Here is a 23,743-nt window from a genome sequence, read left to right on the forward strand (position 1 = left end):
TTGATCAAATTGGCAATAAATAACCAGCATATATTGATGATTAGTTATTGAAATTATTCACAGCAGGATGTGGCAGCTATAAACAAGACAGATAAGAAGATATAAAGACGTAGGCGTGTTTTTGGAAACCTGTACAGGAGGATTTAAATCTGTCTTCGGATTGATCATCCATCCTAGTGTTATTTCATCATAATTTATATTTTGTTTTTATTTGAAAGAATTCTGTTTGAGCGGTGTTTTTTAAAAAAAAATGACTTCAAGAGACATTTAGAGCATGTACACAAGTAGTTGTGCTCATTCAATTATACAATCAGATGTTCGTCTGTTTTAGAGATTAGAATTTAATGAGACTTCTCAGAACTTGTAGATGAACACCTCCTGCCAAAGGATGCCGAGCAGCTGATTGAGGAAGCATAAATCACTAGTGGTGGGAGTTCAGGCGGCCTCGTACTCCCGCTTTATGTCGTAAGTCAAACGAGTCATCCTCGATGAGCACCTGCGCTTCTATCCCCTTCAAGTGTATCCAGGGAAGATCTCGGTAAACGTTCATCGGACGACTGCTCCAATAAACCCAGTCATTACTTAGATACTTTTCCTGAGCGAAAACTCTTAGCAATTCTTATTTAAACTTCTCTTGGTTTGTGGCAAAAGATGTGAGTGAGGAGACGCTTCATCTCGTAGGCGTTCTATCGCCTTTCACACCTTGAAGACGAAGAACCAAAGGTGCAGAACTTCAGTGGTGAGCCCCATTTCTGTATCTCAGATTTATTCCACCCTACTTTTCTCAGTATAACTCATTGACTGTCCTTGATTCTCTAGGTGCAGTGATTTAACTCATGACTATTCGAGAAGCTCAAAATTGGATTTTGGTTGAGTTTGGTGTCATTTCGCATGAATTATATTAGAAATAATGCAGGCTTTATATGTAACTTATGTTACCCTCTGAACAGTTAACTAACCGTTCAATGTTCTCTTGACCTCCGTTAAATCTCCAAAGAGAAACGTTACTGCCTTTCTCATGGATATTGTAATAAAGGCAAGTGGAACCCTTTTTTGTTGTTTACCCGCTACTGTACTGCTGCACTGCCACCAGGGCGTGATAAAACATTTAAACCAAAACAACCAAATGGAGACACTTTAGGGCTTTAAAAGACTGACTGATTCTTCAGAGCGTTCTTCTTTCCAGAGAAAAGACTTGAGATTTGACAACAGTGCAGAGCAGAGAGTTTCTGTGGCTCCCACAGACTGATCTCAGACACTCATGCTTTCAAGGCCAGAGGCAAAACAGTCTGCACAGTCTGTTAAAGCTGCTGGAAGATAATTCAGTGTGTCTTTACAATGACAAGTCTGACATGAATGGACACAGCCCTGCCTGATGTCGGTTTAACGAGACTAAACCTTTATAGCCCAGCAGAGGCTGCCGGGACACTCAGTGCTCAACCTAAAAACATCACTATTAAAGATGACTGAAAGAAACACGCTGCAAATAAATACAAAATAATGTTGGTATTTTTCAATAAATGTCATGTATGTCCTGAGGGAGGTGGCGGCGGCGGAGTGGAGAGGCTGCCTGTTTGTAGAGTGACAGAGGATGAATAGTCTTCATCTAATCAGCAGTGAGTTTGGAGGCTGAGGAGTGTCTGAGTGGGGGGGGGGGGGGGGGCAGTTGTCAGAATCAGGGCCTGCTTACCCTCCATTTGTAGTTTTGGACATTTTTATCGCTTTAACATACATTTGATAAAGTTTCAACAAACTGCTCGTATGGTTTCATGGCCGCCATCAGTGAACTTCAGTCAACTAACGCTTTTATTTCTACATCATGGAACCTCACCACTCCTGCTAGTCTCTGATAGGTCAGTTTGTTTAATCTGTTAAATGACCTTCTTGTTACCTTCTCCAGTTTACCAGCCTCGAACCGCAGTAAAGAGCACGCTGTTTATCACATATATGGCTCGTTATAGCTGGTAACAAGCTCCACACTGTCTGAAGCTCTGCTGAAAAGATGCTAAGCTAGGAGATGGGTACCGTCCACCAACCTGGGCTGCTTTTTATTTTGCATTGGCAGGGGATACAACGCAACACACGTGGCCGTCTGACACGGTGCAACTCTTCTCCCGCATACATTACCCACCAGGCCACACTCATAAAGGGGAAGTGTGAGCCAGCAACACTACCCCCACTCTGGATGATGAGCAAACCTGAAACATCACTCCAGCATTAATATACTTTACGTAGACCTAAGACATCATGACACAAATATTCACCCATGGAACCCACATTCCCCACAGTCCACGAAGGGGCTCTCTCCTAATGAGAGAACTTAATGCCGGAGGTGATCACGTCCATGAGAATGTGTAATTTTCTTCTCCCATAAAGGTAGCTTAAGTGTCCACAACATAACAGTCATGCCTACTCAAAAATTCAACGCTCCTGGTGAATAGCTTAGCTTGAGAGTTGTGCTCCATCACTATCAAAAGATGGCATAAGGTTACTCTTAACTTCTCATTATCCCGGTTCACTGAAACACCTTCCAACTGGAATATCAACAACAGTCAATCAACATGTACAAGTATGGAATAATGTAACAAAGCAAAGGGTCAGATTACTCGACAGCTAACCTATTAAGACAGGCCTTGAATAAATAAAACAGCACAAATTATAACTCACAATCGTGCAATTTCTGGAACTTTTATTTTTTCCATCTGAGGGGGCGGCAACTTGCCTAAAAACCCGACTCAGGCATCCGAGGGGGGCAGCGATCCGACTACACCCAGCCTTGGGTAAAGTACTTGCCTTATAGTGTTCAGAGACCAACCCAGTCACCAAACCGGTCTGGTGCTCTGCGGACCCTCCGGGGTCTCCGAAGAAGCATGGAGTTAACAGGTGGGCAACTGCTCTGCTACCCTACACGTCGCTTGTTCCTAACCCCCTCCAGTTGAGACTGTGTGGGGGCTGTCAGGAGGCAGGCTGCTGCACGAAGAAAAGCAAAGCGAAAAAAAGAGACCTGGCAGGGCCTCCACTGCAGAGTCCCCCAGGTTAAGGGAACTGAGGGCTGGAACCATGGAGCTGGATCCCGGTTCACAGGTAACACCTCTACTGGTGCCCAGGCATCCGCGTCTTTGAAGACCCATCTGTTGTCTAGTGGAGTTCTGGAGTAGAAAGGCTCGAGTTTGTCATGATGAACCACTTTAATTTTTGTTCTTGGACCTTTCTTTATCCTGTAGACCAAGTCGTCCAGGAGGCTGACAATGAAGTAGGGGCCCTCGTAGGAAGGTAGAAACTTTCTGACTTTGTTTTTCACTCTCTTTCTTGATGAGATGCCATACTGCATCGCTGATTTTGTGTTGGACTTGGCAGAAGTTTTTATCGTATTGTCGTTTGGCCCGCTCAACTGACTTTCCCAGAACCTCCCGTGCCAACTCATGAGAGGACTCCAGACGTTCCCTGAGTTGCATGACGTGCTGTGGGAGCGTGAGGACACTGTCAGCGTCAGGTGGCAAGCCAGCAACCAGGTCGATGGGCTCAGTGATTTCCCGTCCAAATAGCATCATGTTGGGCATCAGGCCAGCGGAGCTGTTTGGCCGCACAGTGAGCCATGACTGCATCTGAAACCATCAAATCCCAGTCCCAGTAACACCTTTCAGCAGTGGATGCTAGTATTTTCTGTAGAGTGGCATTAAAGCGCTCCACTTGGCCATCAGACTGTGAATGGAAGGGAGCGTTCCGTGTCTTTTCAATTCCAAGCACCTTGCACATTCCTTGGTACACAGCTGATTCAAAGTTGGTTCCCTGATCACTGTGCAGGCGCTGAGGAGCTCCATATCTACACACCTACTCAGACGCAATCTTCTCCGCTACTGTGGTTGCCTGCTCGTTTGGAATTGGATAGGCTTCCACCCACTTACTAAAATAGTCTTGGACCACTAGTATGTAGCAGTTGCGCCAATCCTTCTCGTTTAAATGTCTCATCAGGTTGACTGACTGCAATTCTTTCCATGGGGGCGCCAACTTGCACTGTGCCCATGGCAGCTTGAGGGGTTTTCTTGGGGCGAGCCTTGGCCGCACAGCTGGTGCAAGTGCGGCACCACAAGGTGACATCTTCGTTCATGCTGTACCAATAGTACCGGTGTTGGGATTCAGAGCCCACGTGCTGACGACCACCATTTTCTTCCTCCCTCTGTTCCACGTGGATCTGGGCAGAGATCGTAGTTAAGAGTGTAACAGTAAACGCTGCAAGTGAACGAGCCGCCGAGCTCTCATCATTGTATCACTGTCACTGTGTCGTTGTGCTGTGTTAACTCTGTTGTATCAGACGGGCCACCGGGCCCTCAGCTCTGATCATCAAGAGTTATCACTGTTTGGTTTCCACAACCGAGCTGAGTTCATGATCGGTGGCCGTCTATGAAGTCGAAAGAGCTGTAACCTCGTATGTGGAAGCGTACGTACCAGACTCGGTCGAAACCTGTACGCGCGCACACAACGAGCGGGAGCGAGCTCTTTGTCTTTGTCGGCGCCATTTAATCTGAATCTACAGTAAGGCTGCTCCGAATCTTCACACCTCCACACACGCGACTAGGACTCTGTAGCCTCCCTGCCCCCCTCTTCCTACTCAGCGGAAGTCAGGGCGGCCATCTTGGCTCTATTCGTCCTAGTCCGCCATTTTGGGTCAGTTACCCTGACCCGCTCAGGTGCGCACGCGCACCTTCTCTCTCTCTCTCTCTCTCACACACACACACACCCTTGATAGAAGTAGATGTTAGATAGTAGTCCGTAATTGTGAAGATATACCTATTGATTATTGCTATGTTAATTGTAAAATTAATATTGTGATAATAAATGTATTATATTTTGCAACAATTCGACTCCTGGTTTTATTGTGTGTGGATTGAACTTTGATTGCTGGTTTGTTTGGGTCAGTGCTCGGAATCACACCTTCTATTTGATTGAGACTGAATAGACCTGACAGTAATTGATTTTAATTAAATAATTAATTGTTTAATTTTAATTGATTCAATAGCTGTTGAATTTGGCCAAGCAAAGTTGACAATTTGCTTCCCTTGTTCACCTTTGAGGTCGATAACAGAGGATTGGCTGTTCCCTGATTCCAGGGTGGTGCCCCGTTAATAGATTATATTGTAATAATCATATTTAATAATTGATTATTTTCTTTATAGTTCAATTTAAAATATCGCCAATCCTCTCCCCCCTTTACGAGCCCCAACATTTTGGCACTCCTTGTGAGGCCTAACCCCAACACCGGGCTTTGAGGCGAGCGAGAGTCCTCTCGACACCAAAGTGGCCACCCACTGGTCCATCGTGCATCTGCTCTATAACTGGGTTCTGGTACAGTATGTGTGGGGCAGCAGGATCTGTGGGTAGAACACTTTTCCTTCAGCACAGTAGAACTTTCTGAATAAAACTCCATCTCTCAAGTACAGTCTTTTCCACTGCGCCCAGTAGGTTTTGGTGGCAGGGCTGCAGGTTGCTATGTCAGACTACTGTGGCCGACCTCTCGCCCTGTCCATCCAACTCCTTCCTGGTGCTATGTCTAGGTCAGTGTCTTGGGTGGTGCACAACATTTCTTGGGTCAAGCCACTGAACAGATTGGCCAGAGGTGGTTCACTCACCCTGCAGATGATTGGATAGGAGAGAGTATGGTTGCAGATGTCATTGCAGTTGTCCACTACCCCCACTGGAGGTTGCTCTGGGGTGCTGGCTTCTGGCTGACTGTTGGCCAGGTTGCACTGCACTGCCTTGTGCTGGATCTGGGTGCTGAGCTCAGGCATTGAGACTGTGCAGGGACATGATTTCCAGCAAGGTCTGCTTGAAAGGGCATCGTCACTTTGATGGTATTTCCTGGGCGATGGATCACTTGAAAGTCAGAATCCAACAGTTTTTCCAGCCAGTGGGTGAGCTGGCCCTCGGGCTCCCTCAACCTGGTTAACCAGCACCGGCTGCTGTGGTCAGTACAAATGGTAAATGGCCTCCCCTGCGAGTACTGTCGAAAATGGGAGGTGAACTCTACTGTCACCAAGAGCTCATGTCTGGTAGTGCAATAGTTCTGCTCTGTGTCGCCTGCTCCCGTAGGCCAGCACTCTCTCCTCACCCCCCTGCAGCTGGGAGAGGACCGCCCCAATTCCCCAGTCACTCGTGTCTTTGTCGAGGAATAGCTCACCACTGTCAAGAGGGTAGCCAAGAACAGGTGTGGATGTCAGTCTGTTTTTCAAGATCTCGAAGGCCTCCTGGCACTTAACTGTCCAATTGAAGCGTGCATACTTTTTAGTGAGTTCGTGGAGTGGTTTGGCCAGTGTAGCAAAGTCTTCCACAAAACGTCTGTAATACGAAGCCAGGCCAATGAACTGACGTACCTCGAGATGTTTTGGGGTGTGGGCCATTCAACAACCTTCTGCACCTTTTGGGGATCAGTGGCGACACCTTTCTCTGAGACAATGTGCCCCAAGTAGGGCACTTGCTCCCTGAAGAGGTAACAATTTGATGGCTTCAGCTTGAGGTCAGCTTCACGCAGCCGGCAGAACACTTGACTCAGCCGGTCCAACATCTCAGTAGCATACCGACCCAGGACTATGGTGTCGCTGAAGTAGACTAAGCATGTCTCCCATTGCAGCTCGGCCAGGATACGGTCCATAAGTCTTTGAACAGTGGCCGGCGCGTTGCAAAGCCCAAACGGCATCACACTCCACTCAAATAGTCCTTTCCTGGTGCAGAAAGCAGCGGCCTTGCATGCCCTTGGTGTCAACTCCACCTGCCAGTACCCTGATGTTAAGTCCAGTGTGCTGAAAAACCTGGCAGTGGACAGGGTGTCCAAGGTGTCTTGAATTCAGGGCAGGGGGTAAGCGTCCTTAATGGTGCGCTTGTTTAGGGGCCTGTAATCCATGCAGAGTCGTGGGGTTTCGTCCTTTTACTTTAATATGACGATCGGTGCAGCCCAGCTGCTGTTCCTGGGTTGGGCTACACCAGCCGTCAGACTCTGCTGCACTTGCAGGTCTGCGGCTATCTGTTTCTCTCTTGACATCCTGCGCGTTGGCTGCTTCACAGGTGGGCCTGGTGTGGTCAGGATGTTGTGCTGCACAAGGCCGGTATGTCCAAGGTCAGTGGGGCCTGTGGAGAAGAAGTCGCCATAGGTCTGAAGCAGCTGGGCCAGCCGGTGGCGACTGTCCTCAGACATGTTGGCACAACTCTCAGCATACAGCACCTGCAGGTGATTGGGTTAAGAGACTGAGAATCGGTTCGTAGACTTGGATTCTACTGCGGCTCCGGCCGGCTGGAGGTCCATCTCTTCCATCACTTTTGCTGGCTGAAGAACTCCGGCCACAGCTCCTCTCTTCATGGTGACAGGTGCAGCGCCAGGGTTGAAGACTGCGATTGGGACGATGGTGGATTGCTGTGACTGTACCACCACATGGGCCATCAGAACGTGGTGCTTTTCAATGAAACTCTTAGTGGGGCTTAACATCATATTACTGTCCAAGGCGTGGTGGCGGTGGACAAGGCCAGGGAGTATATATTCACACCCCGACTCCAGCACTGTGGTACGGCCACTCTAACAATGTGTGCCCTATATTGCTGATTTGGGTTGAGGAGAGGCACCTTTCTATCGAAAAGGGTGGCCTCCCTTCGGCCATAGTCAAGATGGGCACGGGCTTGCCGGAGAAAGGGGTGCCCCAGGATAACCTCTGTGCTCTTGGTGGTATTGACGATGATAAAGTTCATGTCAGTTGTCTCATTTCCCATATGCACTGGCAAAGTTACTTCACTGAGGACCATCAGACCTCCAGGTCTGATGCCCTGCAGAACCCGGGAAATTGAGGGCTGCAATAGGGGCCTGACCTCAGTGGGGATGGAGTCGAAATGGTGAAGGGGCAGTATATTCCACCTAGCACCAGAGTCCAACAAAGCACACATCTCTATGCCATGTATCAGTAGTTGGACAAGTATGTCCTCCTCCTGGCTTGGGTTACAGGTGATCGCTGTGCCTAGGTCAGAAACTGGGGCCAAACTGCGGAGGCTTGGGACAGGTGCTTTGGAGCGGCGGGGCAAAGGGCAGCTTTTCTTCAAATGTCCTACACCAGAGCAGTTATGGCAGATGACCTCATTCCAGTTTGGTTTTGTAGTTTTGTTACTCTTTATCGATACCACTGTTGGTGGGATCTTGGCGTCCTCTCTGGCAGGTCATTGGGCTCAACAGTTACTCCCACTGATCCCCCACCCGCTGTAGTGTCAGCATGTTTGAGTACTGTTGCTGTTCTGGCTCTGCAGAATTGCATAGGCTTGGCTGCATTAGCTGTGTGACCGCTCGGGCAGCCCGTCTGGTGGTTTCATAGCGGTGCGCCATTTCATAAGCTTTAGCCAAGGTGCGTGGGTGTTCTTCTTGGGAGCTTTTGAACAACCTCTGCATCTGCCAGGGCGTTGATGAGGATCTCCACACTGATGGCTTCCTGCTCCAACTCAGTGCGGTCGCCGTACACAATAGAAACCTTTTTGTAAATGTCATCTCTTAAACTATGCAGGGCCTCACCTGGTCCTCTCACGCGCTGCCTCAGTTCAATACAAATCGCCCCTGCGTGCTCCGAGAACGGCCCGTAGGCAGCCTCGATCTCACCAGCAATCCTCTGGTAACTCCAGCGAGCAGATCTGGGTTTTTTATGGATGATGGCGCCAGCAGCACCAGTCAGGCTGAACCTGAGTTGCACGGCCATGGTTTTCTCAGACCAGTGGTTAGCCTTGGCACAGTTTTCGAACTGGTAAAGAAAATCTTTCTAGGAGTCTGATCTGTCAAAACTGCCTGGTCGCAGTGTGGGGATTCTCTCTCTCTGTCCAGGGAACTCATCACTACTGTCCACAAAAGCACCACCATGCATGGGGTAAATATAGTGGTCACGTGGTGTGGACTTGGCGCCCCTGGCATTGAACTGACTGTATTCACACAGGTAGGGTTCTCCTCTTGGAGCCCCTGAATCAAAATGTGGCACAGACCTGCAACAGCTGACTTGTTCTCCACAGCCAGGCTGAGGCATGCGTGGTGGCACAGGGGACACAGCTGCTAAGGGAGTGTGGCTTTAGCTTTACAGACGCTATAGTTAATGGGGGCGAGTGGGTGAGTCGTCTGGCCACCAGTATAGGGAGTGGGAGTTTAAGTGAGGCTGTTATCCACACCACATCGTAATGCTCCGGCCGGCGTGGACGCCATATTTCCGTCATAGTTACAGTCACCATGGCGAAAAGCATAAAACTCACCATACACGGCCTTGCTATGTGTTGTCGGTGTGATGAGAGGGTTTCACGATGCAGATGGTGGCGGCGTAGGCGGCCATGCTACTTCGGGTAGCGGATTTTGTGTGCGAGCAGCTCCTTCACTAGCAGCTGGCGTTAGCTCCATGCCAGCCACCCGCGCGCCCGCCGGCGGTCCGACCAACAGCGTCCACAAAAGCGCCTAAAGTCTCCACTTCATCCGACAAGAATAGGTTGGTGCTGACACTAGCCCCGGCACCAGCGTTACCTCCGAACGTTGCCATTTCCTCCTCTTTTCCTCCTTTTCTCACTTCTACAGAGCAATGACGTTACCTTCCACAGTTTACCGGTCCCGAACCTAAAGAGCACACTGTTTATCACTAATATGGCTCGTTATAGCTGGTAACAAGCGCCACACCGTCTGAAGCTCGGCTGAAAAGATGCTAGGAGATGGGTACCGTCCACCAACCTGGGCTGCTTTTTATTTTGCATCGGCAGGGGATACAACACAACAAACATGGCCTTCTCACATGCGGCGACTCTTCTCCCGCATACATTACCCACCAGGCCACACTCGTAAAGGGGAAATGTGAGTGGCAACATTCTGATCTTTGACATGTTGTATTTATACATTTATTTAGCTGTTAGCAAACCAGATATAGGAGGCAAGAGGCAAAGCTTTTACTCTGAAAAGCTGGTGTCTGTTAGCAGGATGGAGGTTACCTCCTCTAAACATGCTGTAGGGTTGGCAGATGCCTGATTCAAGTTAACTTCTGTAGCATCAGCTGCATCAGGACTGGAGAGTGTTCCTTCTTCTCCTCTCATGTCCGTCTGGCATCAGTGATGACAGATGCTTCATCCAGTCAGCTGCATCGGCTGTCTGACTTGTCAGGTTAGCTTCCCCAACAATTTTGTGTTCTGGGTGTATTAATGGAGGCACCTGGGAGTCCTCCCTGTACACCTGAAGCAGCTCAGCTTGCCCACTTTTCCTTCACAGCTCTGCTCTGAGCTCCCCCGGCCAAGGTGATGCCCCCCACCCCCTTTTCTTACACAGGTGATTTCCTTCTCTCTGTACCCGAAGCTTGTGACTGAAGGTGAGGGTTGGAATGTGGGTCAACTTGGTAAATTGAGAGCTTCGCCTTCGGGTTCATCCGTCTCAATCACGACACAACGCTTGGATGGCTGCATTACAGCTGACTCTGCACTAATCCACCTATCAACCTCACATTTCATCTTCCCCAGGGGTAATGACTCGCTCCCAAACCAGAGAGAACAATCAACTGTTTTTACGATGGAGAACCATGGCCTCATACCCCCCCCCACCCCCCGGTTCAGACCTCTGCTGATCCTCTCTCAATCTTTAACAGCTTTAAATACGTCACTGCGCCTGAACTAAGAACGTGTCTGCAGTTCAAATCACTGGTGATAAGATCTCTCTTCTCTGCTCTTTCTGCAAACAAACATTGTTTCTGTTTGCAAAATATGTGAAAGAAAAGAAGAAGAAATAATAAAAAATATATTCATACCCTTGTCACATGTCTCTATGGGTTTTAAAGACCACACCTACATTTAAGAATTTGTTAAAAAAAAACACAACGGTTGAGTTCTGTTGATTCTGAAAAGTTTCAGATGGGGAATCTGCTGTTGCTCCGGGGCACCATGGACACCCTCTGGTCCTGAGAGAAAAGAGAGAGCAGGGGAAGAATGAGGAGAAGAGAAAAGGTTGTGTGGTTGAGGTGGAGAATAACAAGATCGTGCATGAATGAGAACACAGCCATCACAGCATGGGACGTCTGTGACAGGTGATCATGTGACTCACTCACTGATCTGATCTCGGATGAGTCACATCTCGTCTTTTTCTGTCCACGTTGTTAAGTGCGAGCGATGAGATCAGATTTGTCGAGTGTCAAGTGTGTTTAGACTGAGACCAAATCTGACTCCAACCACCTCCAAATCTGGTTTTGGATTAAATTTGCAGAAATCTGATTACATGTGGATGTTGAAACTGTCCAAAAACCTATCTGGACACAGGCCGGATGTCTGAATTGAGCTGCGGACTGAACAAGGTTCTTCTCCTCCTCACACCTTTGCTTCATCCTCCTCTGTGGGCCAAACCCACCAGACAGTTTCCCAAACACCGGTCCAAGTCACTATGAGGTGTTGTAAACTGGACTTCTTATGGCTTAAGTTTCAGAAAAGTGTGGGAAAACACCGTGTTTCATAGACACGCACAACCGGAACGGATTGAGCTGTAAGTGTTATGTAAGTGAATATGGAGCCTTTACGGCCCCGGCGCAGGAAGTGCCTTTACGTGCATGACCACGGGGTATAGTTTTGTCAAAACAGTCCCCGTCTCCCAGGGTGTGTGATGTCATCATGAATGCGTTCAGTCTTGTGTATAACAGAGGGTTCTCTCAGGGTGCGGCAGCAGCACCTGTCTCCCTGGGTGTGTGATGAAATCATACATGTGACGATGGCACCCCAGGCTCACTCAGTGGGAGTCTTTTCACTCCTCCAGTGACAGACATCAGTGCAGCAGCGACGGCAGCAGCGCCCTGGGCTTCCCTCATGCCCCGTTCATGTGTGTGTGAGACGTGTTCGAGTCCTCCCTGACTCATTCAGTTTTATGTGTGGTAAACGACATATGACGCATTAGTCAGGCCTGGTGTTTTATCCACACGCCAAAGTGAGTGACTTTAATTCCATCTTTGTGGTTTAGTGGGTGCATGGGGGATGATTACAATGCTTAATATCCGCTCTCTTATACAACGGTATATGACCATGTGGAGGGAGTGTGTCACTACTTGGCTCTTCTGTCTGTCTCTCAAGGCCGCTTTGGTGCGGTGTGGCGCTCCGTGTCGAGGGGCTGTGACGTGATGTGCGTTAAACGCTTGTTGGCTTTAGTGTCACCGTGGGAATGAACTATATGATCTCAGTCTGAACCCCAACAGCGAAAGATCTCAAAGGGTGAAGGAAAGATTCTATAGGCCTCTCAGATCCAGGACCTCTGCTCCGCTGGCAGGTCTGGGATCAGGTCACATGATGGTCTTGTAACCTGCTACCGGTGTGGTCTAGAGTGCAGGTGGGAAAGGAATTTCTTTTCGACTAAATATGGACGTGAGGGACGGTTTTGACCATTCGGCAGCTGGTTGAGGGCTGCGCCTGCACTCAGGGAGACTGGAGTTACGATTCCTCACTGATGTTCTTAATATCTGGTGGTGACGTGACGCTTCTCCCAAATGACATCACATCACCATCGAATATATAAAAGCTTTTTTCTTTTGGTCTCATGACATATTTCTTATGCTAATCACACACCACTTTTGAACTTAGTAATCCACACGACAGAGGAGATGCTGCTATTATATTTAGCTCCTGTAAGCCTCCAAGTCAAAGCAGGAGGATCAGGCATGGAAATCATTTTGACAGGTTTGATTACAAATAAGCCGGGAAGTCTATTGTATTCACTACAGAGAGGAAAAAAAAAACCCCTATTTTTCTGAATTCCGGGCTTAATTATCCCATTTTAAAAAATGGAGCGGATTTTTTTTGTTTTAAGGAAACATTATCAAGTTAATTGATAAAAAATATCTTTTAATAAAATTAACTCATTATTTAAAGTCTTATTTTTCTGAATTAATTTCCCTCAAAACCCTACTGTTTTCTCAATGAGACAATTTGACTAAAAAAAAAGAATTTTTGAATTCGAATGAAGTCATCTTAAAAATAGGCTCTTTTTTTTTTCATGAAAACACGTAGCAACAAAACAAAAGAGCAGCAGCAGCTATTTCACTTGAGTTTATTTGTAACAAATGAAACTTGTGTCGACAAAGAACAGAAATCCATACAGACCTGTTTTTTTTCGGTTTTCACGCGCTCCGAGAACCAATGTAAGAAAATAAAAAGCACTTGTTGACTCGGAGCAGAAAACGGAACCAAAACAAACAAACAAAAATAAAAGAGTTTACATTTACAGACCAGTTGGAGGTAACTGATCCAAGTAACACACCATATTTTCATTTTTATACAATTTATAAACTCCAGTTTTATCCATCTACATGATACATTGGGGGGGGGGGGGGAGGGGTAAAGTAGAACACTTCTTTTGTGTGTGAAACTTCTTTTGTGGTACAACAAAGCCACAATGTGATGTATTGCACAGACGTCTGTGTGCCATAGACGGTGATTTTCAGGTGCATTCTTTTATTATTATAACACTCTGTATAGTCGATATATTTCTAGTCACTCTTTCGTCGATGAATTTCAATTTACTCTCTTGTGTTTTGTGTTATTTACATATACACAACCATGTGAGCATTACAGGGTCCATCTTTGACTGAGTTCAAGTAAAACTTCTTTTTTTTTATTCGGGGGGTGGGCGGGGGGGGGGGGGCGGGCGTAACAGATCAAAGGAATACTAGTAGTAGTGCATAGTACAAAGAGAGAAAGTGCAAGTCTTCCCTTAACAGGTGCGACCAACGGGGCATCTCAAAAGTGGTACCATGCATACAAAAAAACAACAAGAGGGTTACCGATAGATGAAAATCTGTCTTTAAATGTCAAATACAAACAAATGATGCAGTTTTTTTTTTTGTTATTGTTTTTGTATATTTTTTTTTTCTCTTTTTGTTGGAGCACCTGAACTTCTCTCAGCCTTCGTCGTTACAGGAACAAATAGTGGAACACAGATGAGCCGGTTTGACTGATTTCTTCAGGTGTATCCATGCTGTTTCTTTAAAGTGAAAGCTAGTTGTTCGTCTACATAGCTGCTGAGTAGATAGGATTTTTTTTCCCCTTTTTTTTTTTTTTTACATTTTTATTTTTTTAAATCTGAGCCAGCTCGTGGTCTGCGTCAATATGTACCAACATTTCATGGCAGGCAAACTGAAGTCTCCGTGTAAAAAAAAAAAAAGAACGAGTATGTACACAAAGCTCCAGGAAGAAAAAAAACTGCACACATTTGTCTTTTTTCCTCAAAATGATCAAATAATCGCTACTCTGTAATCTAGATTAGAGTCTGCTCAGTAGGAGAGATTAAAATGATATACTGGGTTATCTTTTTGTTTGTGTGTGTGCTGTTGTTGTAATTGATGAGTAGAACTATCCAGCTTTCACAGAACCTTCCATACAAAATATTTCACAGATAACTTTCACATAACAAAAAAAAATCATATACACAATTCACATACATACGTAGTGTACGTACATAAGATACACACACACACACACACACGAAAAAAACCCCTTTAAAGTAACTTTATCAAAATAGGCGTGTAATATAAGGCACTAGAAATCTAAAATTAAAATACTTATTAGATGCTGTTGGAGTATGATCATTCATCGGTTGCCCTGTGACAGACAAACCCACACACACACACACACACACATAAAGGATTACTGGAACTGTGACATGATAGAGGACCTAGAGGTGTGTGTATGTATGTGTGTGTGTGTGTGTGTGTGTGTGTGTGTGAGAAAGACAGAGAGAGAGGGCGTTCCTGTATTTGGAAACATTACACGGTGGCAGGAACCATTGTAACATCCTTGTGTCTGGAAAATAATGCGCCATCATTAATAATAATAATAATAATAACAATAATAATAATAATGATAATATCACCACCACCACCACCACCATGGCATATGACTGCAGTTAGTGATTTAACACAAAAATATATATAATACATCTACTTATTGCACACTGAATCAGACAGAGAGAATAGTCAGAGGTGAGCATTCCAGTGAGAAATTCCCCAAATCGCCGCCCCCCCCCCCCACAAAAAAACCCACCCGCCTAACCCCCTCCTCTATTATCACTCCCTGCTTGAGAAATCTTGGTGAAGCTTTTTAAACACATAAATATTCGTTTATTTTCCTCTCCATAGAATTATTTTACGTTTACGTGCACACGCTCTGTAGCTTTCTCTCCACCTGCACATAGAAGAACTTGGCGGGATTATTCTCGGATCTATCCGGTAGCAGCAGGGTTCAAAAACATCGCCTGGAAATTTATAATTAAAAAAGAAAAACATTTTTTTTGGCCGCCCTCGGGTCTTTGTAGGGCCGGAGGTTGAGAGAGAATCCTGTGTGCATGCAAATACGTTTTTTTTAAATTAATTTTTTAAAGAGACTGGGTATAGAGAGTACCGGGTACTTTTCATAGAATCGTGAATATTTTCCACACTAGATTTGATTGTACACTTTGTAACAGTACAGTAAAATAAAATTCTACAGCTTATTGGATTCCTTTTTTTTAAAAAAAATACATAAGTTTTTGCCTTGGTAGGTTCGGCTAAGACAAAAATCCTTAAAATAAAAAGGTGCCATAACGAGAACCCACTTTTAGAAAATAAATCAATTTTCTAAAAAACTAAACTTTTTTTTTTTTTAACTTTCTGTTATATGTTTTCAACCTCTTTCAAATTTCCCTTATCTTTACTAGTGAAGCATAAGGTTGAACTGGTGGTTTTATTTATTCATTTATTTCTGATAGAAATATCTTTTTCATTCACAGGAAACAAAGAGTCTGTTTCCAAGACAGAACAGAAAACAACAAAACTTCTCGGTGTCCTTTTTTTTGTTTTTTTGGGATGTGTGTGTTTGTACTTTGTCTTTAATACTGTGTGTGCTCTGTGTTTTTCAGTCTCCCGTTGGCAATTCTCTGGTGCTCAAAAGTCCCAGTTCGCTCATTCCACAAGGCTTCCATACGATGGATTCGTGGAGATTTCTTTGCAGATAAGTCTAAAGATAGAAAAATGAACTTGTCCTGTGGCAGCTAAATACTGTATCTAGGTTGGTGATGCTACACTGGTGGTGGGTGGATGAGGTGAAGAGTTCCACACCCGAACAATGTAAAGCAATCTGGGTGCTGACAAAAAGCACTGACACACAAATAAAAACTAGATTTGATCAAGTATTCTGATTGGAACAGTGGTTGAAGTTGCTTCTTCAGACTGACCAATGGGTGTGTGTTTGGGCTGAGGGTGGAAGGATGCACCCTTGTCAAGCAGGTTGCTATGGCTCAGTTAGAGGTGCTGTTTCTGAGTACGGGATAAGCCGATGGTCCCCTCTTCACTCTGCATGTGGTGGCGATAATCTTCAAAGTCACATCGCAGTCTAGAGCGTTTTATTCAGGCCGCACACGACCCGAGAAAAGTGCTCCAGGTAGGATGTGGTATGACAGACAGCCACTGGTTTATGTTGCATAGTGATCAAAGCTTCCCAGGTACTCCAGACTGGCCCGGTAGCAGAACTGGTACTGGTCCTGGAGGGAGGCAGATGAATAACAACAACAATGAACAAGAGGATGTAAAAAAAAAGAAAGAAAAAAGACAGGAAGCGAGTGATGAGTGAGGAGGAGCAGCGGGAGAGCTCACCTCTGTTTGAACGGTGGCGGGTCTCTGGGTGCGCAGCATCTTGACAGTCTGGAAGATGTCCACCACTCCCTCGTACCTCATCCTCTCCAGCACGATGCTCAAGGTGATGAACACACCCGTCCTCCCCACACCCGCACTGGTGGAGGGAGACACGTGGTACCGATGAGAACATGAAGCACCTTTACATGTGTCTAATAAATGCACGTGCTGTTTTTAAGAAGATGGTCACATTTTGTGTTCAAGTGTGACATAGACGCAAAAGTGCGCATTAAATTTTGATGTTTGTTACATGTTGAGAGAGAGAGCGAGAGCGAGAGAGAAGGATAGAAGGAGGGAGAGAGACACTCGTAGTTCAAATGTTTAAAGAGGCCCGTGTCTGAGTCCCTGTTGAGCACAGTTGTCAATGGCAATGTGCTGAGAATAATTCAGACGCGTTAAGTGTTGTTCTTTAAAACAGCTACTGAGAACCTCCTGTCTGAGCTGACGCTAGTGGCCCCGGGCGTAAAGCGTCAGTGTTTACTAGAATGAAGACGGAACCGCTCATGAGCACCATCTCCTCACATCACAAACATCTTCATCTGTGTGGCTCTACTCGGCTAGTGCACATCCCGTGTCTTCAGTTAGCAGGACGCCCGGTGATGAAGTCTCTCATTCACAGCTACGCGACATAAATAACTAATAATGTCGTCAGTGAAGCCTGCAGCATTGTAGCTAGTTAACACGACTATCGTTTCATGAAACACTTGGGCCTCTGTTGCCAGATGACCATCATTTTCATTTTGTCAGATTTTGTGAGGAAACAGAAATGAACACAGGCTGGGTGAAGGTTGTTTTCCTACAGATCTGTGTAGGTCATATGGACGCATCGGTGTTAAAGTCTCACTGCTACATTAAGTGTTCTAAAATCCCGCTATCTGCTTTAAGTGAACAAATGAAAAAAAAATGTCATTGAATTTATTTGATTTATTTATCTATTTTTGTCAGATGTCAAAAATTGACATTTCCAATGTTGTCTAATGTGTGTATATCTGCTTATGTCAGAAATATCTGGGGTTTTACCTGCAGTGCACGGTGATTGGCCCATCCTGGCCAAACTGTTCTTTAGTTTTGTGCACTTGGCCAATGAAATCAATGAATCCCTCCCCTGACTTTGGCACTCCTTGCTCCGGCCAATCGGTGAACTGGAACTGACGAACTGTCCGTGATTGGCCATCCTGGAGGAAAAGAAGATGCTGTTCATTTTTTTCAGTCCCAGGAAGAGTGTGATTTCTCTCTCTCTCTCTCTCTCTCTCTCTCTCTCACACACGCACACGCACACGCACACGCACACGCACACGCACACAAAACCTGATGACTCACCCTGGCATCGGTGACTTTGAATTCTCTGAGGATGTACTGGGGCATGTTGTACTCTGCCATGGGGTCTACTACAAAGTACTGGTACCTCGCCGAGCGCTCCGCAGGCCAGTACTGGTGACACTTCTCCTGCAGGACAGGACAGAAAACTCTAAATCCCACATGCGAGGAGAACTTCGTCCCTCTGACTTGTGATATTCATTATTCATTGTCACCGGGAAGGTTTTCTTTCATTGTATTTTAATTCAGTAAACTTCAATCTATGAGAATTCACACATTTTAAAAAGTTGTTCTGACTCCAGCATGTACAAGAAGATGCTAACAGAACAGAGAAAACCAAACCCGACTCATTGAGCTCAGAAGTTGCCAAGAGAAGAATGAAGAGTAAATAAACTCGACTGCATGCTGTGAATGTTTGGTATTTTATCAACGAGGTCATGTGATCACCAGTGTGCCCGTCTGTTGGGAGCATATTCAAAAATCGAAAGGATGGATTTTAACAAGGAGCAAGTGATTCAGGATCCTGTAGACTCTTCCAGGCCATCGGTAGGATACAGACACAGGGACAGTGTTTTTGCCCTTGTCTTAATTAGTATATGATTATAAAATTAAACACGTAGGCATAATTCTAATGACTGAGGACTTAGAGAGTTGTACTTGTCCTTTACACATAAAGTAATCACAAAATAGTGTTTGTCTGAAAATGAAAGATAATGAACCCCAGTAAGAGAGGCTTTCATGTGCTTTGTGACGTGCTGCATGTTTGTTCACTGATGATGTCATTAAAAGCTAAGAACTTGTGAAACGGTCTCAGAATAAATGGTCTAAAAGCTGCAGTCAACTTAAACAGAACTCAACGAGCGGGTGTGTTTTTAATGCTTTCACCACATAATGCAGTATGTATATATGTAGCTACACACTGTGAGTACGTACATATTAATATACTGTATGTATGTACTCTATGTAAGTTACAAAGTTGGTCAAACTGACGGACGGGAACTGACACCAAAGCTCTGCTATCACTCGTTATAATCCCCGGTTGTTGTCCATCATCTTTGGTGCTTAAGAGATCTACAAACATTAGTACAGTCTAACGATAAAGGTTTATCTCTGTGTGTGTGTGTGTGTGTGTGTGTGTGTGTGTGTGTCCATACCCGTCCCATCTCTCTCAGTTTGGTTAGCATGACAACAATGGTGGAGTTGTGTTCCCACAGCATCCTCCAGTAGTCCTCTGTGGTCTCCGCCAGGGGACCTTGGGTTGCTATATAAGCCTTCTGCTGCCTAAAACAAAAGAAGCACATTGATTTTTAGAAACGTGGCACTTTATAAAGAGTACGTCAGTACATAAAAGCATCACAACCAACCTGTATCCATCAATGAAGCTTGCGTTGATATAGTCAGATCCCTCCACCCCTCTGATCGGCTGCAGACAGACGCGCGTGGTCTCGTAGGGCATGATATTCACCAGCCGGTTCTTGAATTTGTTGCATGGCAGGTTGGCACTCACGAACCGTGATGTGTGGGCCTTGGCACTTGCTAGACGCTGGAATAGAAAAGAAAATAGGGGATAGATGAGATATGGGCCTGTTTTTGGTGAGAGCAGACTAAACAGAGTCAAAACTGAGAGGAAAGAAAAGAAGATGGATGGAAATGAAAAGGCAGTTCAGACAGATTCAAGAACCTAATGAAACGCTTGGTCCCCCCCCCCCCCCCCGTGGCGTACTGAACGACTGAGATGAGAGAATCAGCTTGACTCGCAGGCCTGAGGATATTTAGTCAGACATCTCTGACTGAATAAACATGAGAGGGGGGCAATATTTGGGGGCAGAAGTAGGGATCGTAAGAGGGAATATAACAAGAAGAATAAGAGGAAGAACAGGAAAATCAAGTTGGGGGCAGGAAACCACAAAGTCCCACACTGTCTCAACATACACATGTGACCCACAGTTGATCCTGAAAAAAAAAAAAAAAGGAAACCTGGAACACACGCGTTCATAGATCCATGCAGACGGGCAGACAAAAGCACAGGCGGTACACTCTCTCTCACACTTGACCATTGGATGACTTTACTTAAAACGCAAGACAGAACAACAGAGACTCGGCAACGGGAAACCACAGACTCAAGGGGGAACAAAAGGGTCTCATGAACAGAGTTTCGACCACTGGCGGCTAGCAAAGCACTGTGGGAGAAACAGCACTACCTTATTTTCTTAAACATAGACCAAGCTGGAAAATCCCACACTAAACCACACGTTCACCATTTTCATTTTGGTTCTCTAAAACCTGGCTTCCAGTGTCAACAATGATCCTTCTTCTAGTCCTTTTTGGTTTGGACTCGGTCTTATCAATAAAGTCTAACACACACAAAAAACTTTATATTATTTTGAAATGTGCCATTATTTGCATCAGATGATAAAATCGCGCCACGTTGGTAACCTCTTCGAACTTTCCGTGAAAGGAAACAATAACAGTGAGTCTCGTGAGGGTGTGAGATTACTGAAATCTACCTCGCACACATGCTTTGACATTCTGGGATTTTTATTTGAGCTACCGCACCGACGGGAGAAATTCCATCCTTTTGGTGTTTTGTTGATGAAGGTGGAAAAGTGCTGGTTCACATGGCACCAGAATGAAGAGTTCAGCTGAGATGAAGTCTGGTGCATGGGACACCCCCGACATATGTTTTACATCAAGGCTGAGAAAAACAGTTTGGTGAGCGCTCGGAGTTCATTGTGTTTCTGAGAGACGGCTGCCGTTCAGATAGGAATGTCGGCGTGTATAGGATGAAGGAGATTGCTTAGAGGGGCTTTGTGTTAACTGTACTTGGCAGAGAATCGTTCCAGGAAACAATTCAGCCACCTGCTCGGTATGAACCTGTACGGGTAAACTGATTTCACCCTGAGAGCTTTGCTGAGAACATGTCGGAGCCCAATTAAAAGATAGAACTCCCCTGTTACCATCTGAATCACTTCAGTATTCAGTAAAAATCTATTTTCCTCTGTTGTCCTGCCACATTACCTTAGTACCACCCTCTCCTGGTCATTGCTCCGCCCCCTCCGCCTAACTGAGGAGCACCACATGCCTCCTCAGTCAGATGAGGAGTCATATCATTGTATTGTTCTACAATGGGGATGTAAAGCATGTGTGTATGTGTGTGTGTGTGTGTGTGGGGGGGGGGGGTGCACCCAGTTCCCCCCTGAGCAGGGGCCTGAGCCACCAGGGTAGGTGCTAGTGCAGCAACCACAATAAAAACCCCTCATCTGGCTTCCCAGCTGCAGACTCAGCTGATTGTGACTGTCCTGGTGCAACACAGGGAACTGAACCAGTGGTCCCTATGTTGACAGGCAACACAAAAGACCAGTTCCAGTACCTGGGAACCTAGAATTCACAGTACTGATGCCTATGTTGGGTGTGTGTTTCGAAGCTGGTATCCAAAAATGCCCACATGGCCTGTATCCTAGCTTTTAGAATGAGCAGAAGTTTTCTGGCCAAAATTACTTTTACCTTCTGCAAAGAGTTTTAAGGAGATTTTCCTTTACTTACTGTTCCTGTTTGCACTGCAAACCAAGAACCATTTCAATGATATGGCATACGCTTTGTCCCGCTTTTACTCACTGTTGCCAACTCCGGGTCGTACCGGTAATGGTCTGAAATATTGCTTGCATGCTTCGATTTGCTTCTTCTGTTAGTGAATGTTTTAAAAAAGATGAGGTAATTCATTACAGAAGTTTTTTGTTTTTTACAAATACTTTAACTGTCTGTAGCAAGTTGTATGGATTATTGATTTGAAACCATCTTAAATATCTGTTTAATGACATTTTGTACTTTCACTGGGAGCAGGGAAGCCTGGTTGAACATCAGTGGGTGAGTGCGAGTGCGAGTGTGTGAGCATGCAACATTCGGCCGATACCGCTGGTGGTTGCAGACATGTTTAGCTTTAACTGTCAATGCCCATAGAATATCCCCACTAGCTTTCTAAAACCTTCAGCAAAACTCTGTTACCTTAGATTCAAAAGGTTCAATCCCATAATCTCCCTCCAAATCCGACCATCCATCCCAACTATATGAAATTCTCAGAGGGGGAAAGAAACTGTAAGAAGCTCTAACAGCCCTGGGAAAGATGCTCGGTGAGAGTAGGAAGGTCAGAGATTCCAGGTTCATACGCATGTCCTCATGTTCTCTCCGAGTTTATTTGGAGACAACAATCTTCCCATGAACAAGTAGGAACAGACATGGAGGGCGGGTTATTCCACTGCCTGCTGGTTCCAACATCTAATGTTGTTAGGGTAAGGGTAACTTTGAAATGAGCTTCACAAAGCCCATAAAAAATGATTAATTTACATTAAATAATGCTCATATGGCATTTTTATATACAACTAGGAATGAACCGACTGTTATAATGCACCTACACTGCAAAGTGTTCCTGTCTGATAGTGGTGATATTGATGTAAAAATCCACTGGAGGAACATTAAAGGAATAGTTCAGAATATTTACTTTTTCATTTTTTTTCGCCAGTAAACAGATGAAGGATTGATATAATGCACATGTCTGACTGTGAGTTTAGTTTACCACATGGACTGTTTTGGACAGAAACTGCTTCACCTTAATCTTCAAGCCTTTGATGGTTTTTACAATAAAACACCATATAAACATAAACTGTGTTTCCTTTATGGAGGCAGGATGGCACAGTCAGTAGTGGAGAAGTCATCTTTAAACACTGATTTATTCTGGTGTGTGTGTGTGTGTGTGTGTGTGTGTGTGTGTGTGTGTGTGTGTGTGTGTGTGTGTGTGTGTGTGTGTGTGTATGAGCAGGCCTTGAATATCTGCCGAACCAATTTCAGAGATTCCGACCCTGATGTCTGACCTGCTGTGTGACGAGGAGAGAGAAGGTAACTTTCCTTTACTGGACCAGCCAGGTGTCACATGACTGTACCATCAATTTTATCAACCATCATAAATCAGTTGGACCTAATTTTACAAACTGTGGGGACATGATGGATGTTCCTCACCTTGAACTCCAGCTCCATGCCAGTGACATTCTCCCCTGGTTCAATCTGTGTCAGCCTCTGGATGTAGGAGTACAGGTTCCTGGCTGGAACCTCTGTGTTCCCACACGTCACAGCCTCCAGCAGCGCGTCGTGAATGAAGATGTACTGGTCCTCCGTCTGGACCATGTAGTTCCTCTGGGAGCGCATCAGTGTGACGTGACCGTAGATGTCGATGGTCTTCTCGTGCTTGATCCGCTCCGTCATGGCGTCGATCACGATGAAGCAGCCGGTGCGGCCGACCCCGGCACTGTTCCCAAAAAGATATGGAGGGGAAATATGAGACCCTGGAAGCCAGGTCCAAATCTGTTGCATATTGTAAAGGTTCAAACACTGAGGGTTTAAATCATGTATCACAAAGATGCCAGCCAGCAAGATTTCCAACAAAGGACGTAAAAATTGGCATCAGCGATGAGTCAGCAGCGATGTCTCACTGGCATTAGGCAGATATCTGCTCCTATCAACATACAATCCAGAAATGTAATACATTCAGCTGCCCACCCAAACACTTCCCATTTTTGCTGTGCTGGTACCTAAACGGTCCTGACCAAGCAAGTTTCTAAAAGTGAATGAAAACCTCTTTATGTGTTTAAAATAATATCAGTGTGTGTGTGTGTGTGTGTGTGTGTGTGTGTTGGGGTGGAATTAGGTTCGGTCCATTGTTCGATACAGAGGGTGGTTGATATGTTAAGACACATTATGATGGAGTCTTGCCG

The 23,743-nt window shown here is 45.5% G+C and overlaps 1 protein-coding gene across 17 annotated transcripts in view; it reads right to left on the reverse strand.

Annotated features, from left to right (window-relative positions):
- Nucleotides 1-13,038: 13,038 nt before the first annotated feature.
- The window catches only part of ptprdb (protein tyrosine phosphatase receptor type Db), a 162,315-nt gene continuing 151,610 nt past the window's right edge, over nucleotides 13,039-23,743 (reverse strand). For all 17 annotated transcript variants that reach the window (XM_086211380.1, XM_086211377.1, XM_086211385.1 and 14 more), the window contains 7 exons: nucleotides 22,992-23,277; nucleotides 19,346-19,524; nucleotides 19,136-19,262; nucleotides 17,985-18,110; nucleotides 17,685-17,839; nucleotides 16,626-16,761; nucleotides 13,039-16,513 (listed from right to left, as the gene is read on the reverse strand). In XM_086211380.1, the coding sequence (XP_086067506.1) occupies nucleotides 16,445-16,513; nucleotides 16,626-16,761; nucleotides 17,685-17,839; nucleotides 17,985-18,110; nucleotides 19,136-19,262; nucleotides 19,346-19,524; nucleotides 22,992-23,277 (1,078 nt within the window). In that variant the 3' untranslated portion in view covers nucleotides 13,039-16,444. The remainder of the gene's footprint in view (nucleotides 16,514-16,625; nucleotides 16,762-17,684; nucleotides 17,840-17,984; nucleotides 18,111-19,135; nucleotides 19,263-19,345; nucleotides 19,525-22,991; nucleotides 23,278-23,743) is intronic.

This window comes from Aulostomus chinensis, chromosome 8 (assembly GCF_037954235.1).
Source record: "Aulostomus chinensis isolate RoL2024-O1b breed Wild chromosome 8, RoL_Achi_v1.0, whole genome shotgun sequence".
Lineage (NCBI taxonomy): Eukaryota > Metazoa > Chordata > Actinopteri > Syngnathiformes > Aulostomidae > Aulostomus > Aulostomus chinensis.